The sequence below is a fragment of the Coffea eugenioides genome, chromosome 2 (assembly GCF_003713205.1).
Source record: "Coffea eugenioides isolate CCC68of chromosome 2, Ceug_1.0, whole genome shotgun sequence".
NCBI lineage: Eukaryota > Viridiplantae > Streptophyta > Magnoliopsida > Gentianales > Rubiaceae > Coffea > Coffea eugenioides.
The window spans coordinates 42592624-42601298 of record NC_040036.1 but is presented as its reverse complement, the minus strand read 5'-3'; the positions used below and the strand labels follow the sequence as shown (position 1 = coordinate 42601298).

General features: G+C 35.5%; 2 protein-coding genes across 2 annotated transcripts; both read right to left on the bottom strand.

Annotated features, from left to right (window-relative positions):
- Positions 1–4227: 4227 nt before the first annotated feature.
- On the bottom strand, positions 4228–4833 carry LOC113759754 (putative disease resistance protein At1g50180). Its single transcript, XM_027302328.1, has one exon. The coding sequence runs from the start codon at positions 4831–4833 to the stop codon at positions 4228–4230; it is 606 nt and encodes a 201-aa protein (XP_027158129.1).
- Positions 4834–7827: 2994 nt separating this feature from the next.
- LOC113759753 (putative disease resistance protein At1g50180) lies at positions 7828–8322 on the bottom strand. The gene has a single exon (XM_027302327.1). It carries the CDS (start codon positions 8320–8322, stop codon positions 7828–7830), a length of 495 nt encoding a protein of 164 aa, XP_027158128.1.
- Positions 8323–8675: the final 353 nt, after the last annotated feature.

The window sequence follows — 8675 nt, the reverse complement described above, 5'->3', positions numbered from 1 at the left end:
AATGCACTATGATAATCTATATTTAATTGATACGATTGTCTCATTTAATGAATCTCTGTATTTGAGTACTAGAGGAGTAAAAAGAAAATTAACCAATGAGATTCAACTGCATTATGACACAAGAGATTGGGACATATCTCCAAACGGAGAATAGAAAGACTTGTGTCAAATGAAATTCTTGACTCCTTAAATTTCACAGATTTTGATGATTGTATTAACTGTATAAAGGGGAAACAAACCAATAAAAGGAGATTTGAAGCCAATAGGACCTCAAACGTCTTAGAACTTATACATACAGATATCTGTGGACCATTTCTTACATCTGTTTGGAATGGTTAACAATATTTTATAATGTTCATAGACGATTTTTTAATATATGGTTACATATATCTCATTTCAGAAAAGTCACAGTCATTGGACGTGTTCAAAAATTTTAAGGCTGAAGTTGAGAATCAACTCAACAAAAGAATTAAAAGCGTCAGATCTGATCGTGGTGGTGAGTACTATGGTAGATATGACGGTTCAGGTGAACAACGTTCAGGACCATTTGCTAAATACCTAGGGGAATGCGGTATCGTCCCACAATACACTATGCCAGGTTCACCCATTATGAATGGTGTAGGTGAAAGACGAAATAAAACGCTTAAAGACATGGTAAGGAGTATGATATGTCATTCTACCTTACCAGAGTCACTCTAGGGAGATGCAATTAAGACTGCAACATATATCCTTAACAGAGTTTCAACTAAACTAACTATCAAAATCCTTTATGAGTTTTGGACAAAGAAAAAGTCCAGTTTAAAGCATTTGCATGTTTGGGGGTGTCCAGTTGAGGCAAGGCTTTACAGGTCAAATGAAAAGAAACTAGACTGAAAAATAATTAGTTGTTATTTTATTGAATATTCTGAAAGATTCAGAGGTTACAAGTTTTATGATCCCACAACTAATCAATTTTTGAGACAGGAAATGCCCGATTCTTTGAGGATGTTGAGTTTGAGGGAGAAAATACAATAAGGGACATTGTCTTTAAAGAGAAGTATATTAATATTCCCACAGGTGTCATTGATCTTATTCAGGATCCTATTTTTGAACTTGATCATGACATGACAAATCAAAATAATGTCGAAAAATAAACTGTTATAGAAGAACAAACTCTTTCTCTCCAAGAACTAGTGCCATTAAAAAGATCCACTAGAGAAAGGAGCAGTGCAGTGCCAGATGATTACATTATTTTTTCCCAAAAACATGAGGATAACTCTGCATTGATGGAAGATGATTCAATCAACTTCTGCCAAGCCATGAAAATTTCAAATTCTCAAAAGTGGATCGATGCCATGAATGAGAAGATTAAATCCATGAAGGACAATGATATTTGAGATCTTGTCCCATTGCCAGAAGGAACGAAACCCATTGGTTGTAAATGGATATTTAAAATCAAAAGAGATTCGAAAGGCAATATGGAAAGATATAAAACTCGTCTTGTCGCCAAGAGATTTACACAAAAAGAAGGTATCGACTATAAAGAAACCTTCTCTCCGGTCTCTTCAAATGACTCTTTTACAATTATCATGGCATTAGTAGCGCATTTTGATCTTGAGTTCTATCAGATGGATGTAAAGACATCGTTTCTCAATGGTAACATTGATGAAACGATTTATATGGTGCAATCAGAAAACTTTGTATCAGGAGATCCAAAGAGTATGGTTTACAAACTTAAAAAATTCATCTATGGATTCAAACAAACGTCTCGACAATGGTATTTTAAATTTCATCAAATGATCATCTCGTTTGATTTTGAAATGAATTTAGTAGATGATTACATATACCATAAGTTCTGTGGGAGTAAGTATATTTTTTTGGTATTGTACGTTGATGACATATTGCTTGCGAGTAATGATATGGGTCTATTGCATGAAATCAAGAAATTTCTAACTAAGAATTTTGAGATGAAAAATCTTGGTGATGCATCTTTTGTGTCAGGTATACAGATACACCGGGATCGCTCTCGGGGTATTTTAGAACTATCACAAAAGAGTTATATCGAAAAAGTTCTTAAAAGGTATGGCATGCAAAATTGTAAATCGGGTGACACCCCCGTGGCTAAAGGAGACAAATTTAGTTTTAACCAGTGTCCTAATAATACTTTTGAGGAAAATGACATGCAAAAGATTCCTTATGCGTCAGCAGTAGGGAGTCTAATATATGTTCAAGTATATACGCGTCCGGATATTGCTTACATTATTGGAATGTTGGGTAGATATTTAAGCAATTTTGGATTAGATCATTGGAAAGCAACCAAACGGGTCTTATGGTATTTACAGAAAATAAAAGATTACATGCTCACGTATCGGAAGTCAGATGAATTAGAGATCATTGGGTATACTGATTCCGATTATGCTGGATGCCAAGATACTATGAAATCAACGTCAAGCTATATCTATTTGTTGGCTAGAGGTGCCATATCTTGGAAGAGTGCTAAATAGTCCCTTATAGTATCTTCTACTTTGGCTGTAGAATTTATAACTTGTTATGAGACATCCAATCAACGAATTTGGCTGTAAAATTTCGTCACAGGCTTACGTGTAGTGAATAGTATTGAAAGACCACTCAAATTATTTTGTGACAAGAAGTCAGCAGTCCTATATACTAATAATAACAGGAGCTCGACAAAATCTAAACACATAGATATCAAGTTTCTGACTGTTAAAGAAAGAGTACAGAGTGGACAGTTATCGATAGAGCATATCGGGACAAACTCCATGGTTGCGGATCCGTTTACTAAGGGATTGCCACCCAAAATATTTCATGAGCATCCTGCTCATATGGGTGTCATGTTATTAAATGATGTACAGTTTTAGTGGGAGTTTGTTATTTTCGATGCTCTTATGATACTTTTCGGTTGTTGATGATTTAAGAATATTTTATGCATAAATAAAGTTTGGATTTATTTTACACTCTGACCTTGGTATGGTTTGATGGCATGAAAATTTAAGATGGACCAATTGAAAATAGGCATGTTATGATCACATTACATGAAATTTTCATGCTACACATTCACATCATGATTCATATTATTTAATTATATCAATATATGTGACCATTGATGGGTCGAATTACGAAATTGTAACAAAGGCCGCTTTGATCCTATATTGGTATGATTGATGAACCGAATTAGTTACAGATACATTGTGGTAATGACAGTAAAGTTGAGCTCATACAGTTAATTATAAAATATAATTATAAGGTTACACATATAGTCCAAGTAGGAGATTGTTGGATCCTTAATCCAACATTGGATTTATATGTGAATAATTATATAATGCAAACTGTCAAATAAGGTTAAATCTAATTAAAATGATCAACTATGGTTTGGATTTAATGTATCTAATAGGATGTGAGCCTTTAATGTGTAGAGATTTAAGGGTTTCTATTTCTATGATGGGCTGAAATAGGGTTTCAAAGGGTAACAGGAATGTTACCTATAAATAGGGTTATGGTCCCCGGGTCACAGGTATCATTCTATTTGTCTTATTTTTAGTACCACAAAAATAGTTCTTCTATGATACCCCATCATCAGAAAAGATACTAGAGAGATACTAAAGGGTTCTCTTAAGATTTGGCAAATACCTGTTGACCTGGAAGGCCACCCCAATATCTTTGAAAATTCAAATATCAGTTTGTCGATCTGAATCCAGATACGCTTCCGCTATTTTACTATTAATTTATTTCTTAATAATCGCCATATAGATTTTGGGTTTAATAGGTGATGGTTTTCACCTAAGGTTAAATTTATATAACCACCCTAACAGTATAGAGATTGCTAAGGGGAGGTAGCCACACTTGCGAACCATTTCCCTTCCCAATTTCTCCCTTTCAACTTCAATGCTAGAACCTGCAAAACTGCAGTGTATCATGTTTGTTGCTTTTAATTTGACTAACTGCTACGAATAATTGGGTTTCCAAATATTTAGGCTTTTGTTTTGATCAATTAATTTGCCATTATCTCATGCCAATATACCATAATTGTCAAAATTAACAAAAAATGAAGCTAATGCTAAAAATTCTTGGACAGATGAAGTTCCAAACAATGAAATGAAGTATTAACATCACCACCATTTTTGAAAGGAATTCTGCTCAAGGTTATCTTTCCTAATCACATTGAAAGACGTTTATTTGTTCCTTTCTAAAAAGTTACTAAAAACATTGTGAGAGATACACCAAAGAAGACTAACCTCGAAAATTCTCGTTGTTGAATTTTAATGCCCGCTTTTGAAGTAGCTCCCAGGCTTCATGTTCATCCAGGTAATTCATTTTGTGAATGGTTCCAACTTCTGCTACTTTCTTGTTGCGAGTTGTAAGTAAAATCTTACTATGTGATTCCATTGTTAGGAAGGCTCGTTTCAGGCAATCCCAATCAATTCTATTCCACACGTCATCTAGAACAACCAAGCATTTCTTCTCCTTTTGCTGCTTGTACAACTCCTCCACCAATTCCCCGTCCGCCATGGACTTCATTTCTTCCTTGCTTTTTGCATCAGTAAAAATATGCTGTAAAATTTCCTCCAGATTTTTTCTAATTTGGCATTGTTGAGATATACAAACCCAAGCAAAAGCATCGAAATAATGCCGAATTTTGCCATCATTGTAAATTCTCCTTGCAATTGTAGTCTTCCCAGAACCTCCCATGCCCCAAATGGAAACAATAGGATGGTTGCACCCACCCTTATAGATGACTAGGGACATCAATTTGTTGATATCATCCTTCATTCCCACAAACGTTGAATCGGCAACCTCATGCGCATAGGTTTTGTAAGAACTTGTAAAATCCTTCATATTTTTTCTTAAAATTCCCTTTTATTTGGAATCCATTACTTTATAATAGCTTTACTACTCATTCAGTCCCTTAATAGTTGCAATCAATCACAGAATCAAGGGTTTTTCCTTTAGGTTCCTAGTTAGCGTAAATTAGGATTTTTGTGTATTTTGGTAGTGTGATTAATCGGTATAGACTGTGTATTAATTTGGTGGTTAAGAGTGAGTTTTAGATGAGATAAAAGGTGTGATTAGAAGTGATAATAATAAGTGAGTGAATCATAAGTTAAAACCCTAGTACGTGCGAAATAAGGAAAAACGGGTTGAACCGATGTGTACCGTTCGTTACCAATTGAATATACCACTTGACCACCACCTTATTACCTTAATCTCCTTGTATCTAATTGAGCTAATTAGCCCTTAAATTAACCCTTAAGTGGCCGAAAATGTTGACCAAGGAAAGAGGGGAAAAAGAAAAAAATTTTGAGTTTTAATCTTGAGGCGACACTTGGCAACCATCTAAGGGTTGTTTGACCAACCAAATTCATATCTTCTTATCATCAAATTAACTCCATCTTTTCTTCATTTCTGCAATTTCTGGCCGAGCTTGAAGAGAGGAAAAAACAAGAGAGAAAACTCCAACTCCAACCTTGAATCCATCTTGGTTTGAGAGAAATCAACCAATCCAAACCGATTAAACTTTCTTTTTAGTGCTTGGAAGACTTGGGGTGCTGAAAGTTTGGGAAGAAAGTGGTTTGTTTCACACCTACAAGGAGCTTTGGGAAGGTACCATGCTTGAACTTGCTTTTCTCTTGTTAATCTTGCTAAAGTTTGGATAGAAGTCCTTAATCTTGGCTTATAATGGTTAATTAGTTAGTGTTGAATGAGATGGTGGAATGTTTAGCTAGGGTTTGAAATTTTCAGTTGTGATTATCATTGTTTATATAGTATATGATGTTGATGAGCTTGGATAGGGACTTTTGGTAGTGATTGAAGACATGAAGGTTATTTTTAAGCATTGAATCATCAAATTTGCAGCATTAGTGATGAATCTGCCCTGTTACTGACCTGCATGTTCGTCCATGTTAGAGGCCGAATCAGGTCTAGGTCAAAACATAAAAATTGTAGGGAATGGAGTTAACTATTTTTTTGTAAAATTTCAGCTCAATCGGAGCATTGTAGAGTGTGAAATGAATAAAATACCCCTGACTGCCAAAAGCCCTATTTCACAGGCAGCTTTCTGTTTTCTTTGAGATTGCACATTTTGACCTTGAAAATGCATGAACTGGATGTTGATGTCTTCATAAGAAATGTATCTCTCTGTCTTAGCTTCGAAACGCCATAAAAATTACCCCAATCCAATAAGCGTAGCTTCAGTTGTGACCGAAACGCCAAGAGATGTCAAACCTATTGTTTAGCCATTTGTCTTTAAAACTGGTTTCCGGTCGCATTGTTAGACTTGTCTTATAATTGGATGACATTGAACCTAGTTGAAGGACTATTGTGTTAACATTGCTTATGTGTGACTTTGGGCTGATTGAGGAAATAATGAAGCTATAAATGGCTGAAAAATAGCGAAATACAAAGGGCGTGCCGCCCAAATTTTCACTTGAGGGTTAGGCGTGTGTAATTGCGACTTGGGCAAAGATTTGTGGACGAATTGAACTTGATTTATCTAGGGTATTCAAGTCTACTTTCGTAGAGATATATAAGTTGGAATTTGGCTGAAACTCGTACCCTTGGAAAAAAATGAAAGTAACGACCAATAAAAATACGTTATTCTCGTCTTTTCGACTCAAATGGGAATTCCAAAGTTTTACTCACTTTATTACCAAAACTAAAAGAGCGAGCATTAGTTTGCTAGGACATGATAAGTAATATGAATATTACCCAAATGAGTTTCAATTACTTGGTTTTCGTTAAACGAAACGCTTAAGTTTCGAACCTTAGTTGATTTCAAAACTCTTAAACGATGTTTTATCGTAGATTTGGACTCCAAACCAAGAGTAATACCTGAACGTGATCCGAAGAAGCACTAAATCTTTGGTGAGTGCTTCCAAATACCTGATCGAACTTGATACTTGTTTTAATATTTAACCAATGTGATCAAATGATATGTGATTGGTTTGATCGGGTAAGGGTGTACTTTATTGCACTTACCCTAATGTGCTATATTCTTGTTCATTGATTGAAAGTGAATTGATGTACATGCATATGATTCGTATCTTGTCTAGAATTCCAGAAACCCTATGGCTAGTTAATCGAGTCGAGCCGGCAAGGGTTTGGTCTATTCGATAACGAACCCTGGGTCTTTGGTTTTGTTGAGTGGAGTCTTATCTCCTCGACTAATCGGTATACTCGAGTATTACCACCAGTGTTTGTCTTGGAGTTCGGGCCCAGTAAGGGGTTTGGTTGGTGGACAGAGATTGGAGTTAAGTGGTGTACTACTAGACTAGTTACCTTACTTGAAAGTTGACGGAGTGTCAACTACTACACGATCAAGCTATGGTGGAGCTAGTTTACAAGAGCAACTGTATCCTTTTACATGAATTGCTGAATATTTAATGTTTGGTCATCCGAAATGTTATTGCTCATTTTCTTGATTTGTTAATGCTTGCTACTTTACTATTATGATATTGTCACTTGTAATTATTGGTCAACTTGCTATTTGGAACCTCACTGAGCTTTAGTTCACTCTATTAGTTTTGTTTTCCTTACAGGGGGTACGAGCGAGGCGTGAGACTTGTACAGGCTAATGTAGTCTAGTTTTTGAAAATTTTGTAATAGTACATGCACTGGTCGCTCGATTTGGGTTGAATGTTTTTAGAACTCCTATTTTTTTTGATGTATTTGGGATTGTATGGAAGTTTGAGATTGAAATGAATGTATTTGTAAGTTTCAAACTTGAAAACTGTTGTTTTCTTTATGTTTGAAGTTGTGAATTATATTATCCGAAATAGTGAGTGAGTCCTGGCGAGAGTTGGGCAGGCGGTCCGCTAAACCCTGGGGTACACCCTAGGGGGAGATGGGGTCGTCACAAGTTTTCCGTAGCCAGCGGTCTTTCTCATTTGCAGCACGACTCGAGCTTTCTCCTCCATCTATTTCTTTTATGCCGTAAGCTTGCAAACTTTTGGTAACTTCAACTATTTCGGATCTAATACTTTCAATCCCAAAACCAATTGTATGGAGCGCATTAAGCTCATTCAGTATGCAGAAAAACCTTTTGCATGATTTTTTGCAGCCTCTTCCTCTTCTGGATGAAATTTCAATAATATAAGTTTCGACAACATTCTCCGCTTTATAAGCAAGACTTCTTATTTCTTGTATAGAGTTTCGCACACTCTGGTCTTTGTATTGTCTTGCATCAGCATCTTGGAGGAAGCATTGCATTCTCCTAAATTCTCTGCATAGTTCATTAACTTTGGCATTCACTCCAGATAAGAGTTTTGCCTCTTCTTTTAACAAACCCCAAAGAGTTTCTAACGTAGTGGAAACAATGCTCTCGGCCATGTTACAGTACACAACATTTCTTCATGCACAGTTTGCACTAATCTGCACTAAGAAAGAGAAAGAAAAGATCACATTAGAAATCTCTTTTTCTACAGGCTCAAAAACATGTATATTTGCAAAAAATTTTAGCTTTATTCTACTTTGTACCCATTAAGATTCTCCTACTCAGGAACATGCTTGGAATTTGTACATAGATTTATGTCAATCAATGTTTAAAAAGGCGAAAACATTGTGTTGAGCATTTTGTCTTCGCCCATGCGGGGCGAAAACCTGGAGCTTAGGGCGTAAAATAGTATATAAAAATACATAAAATAGTAAAAGAATATTATAAAAAAGAAATATTATTAAAAATA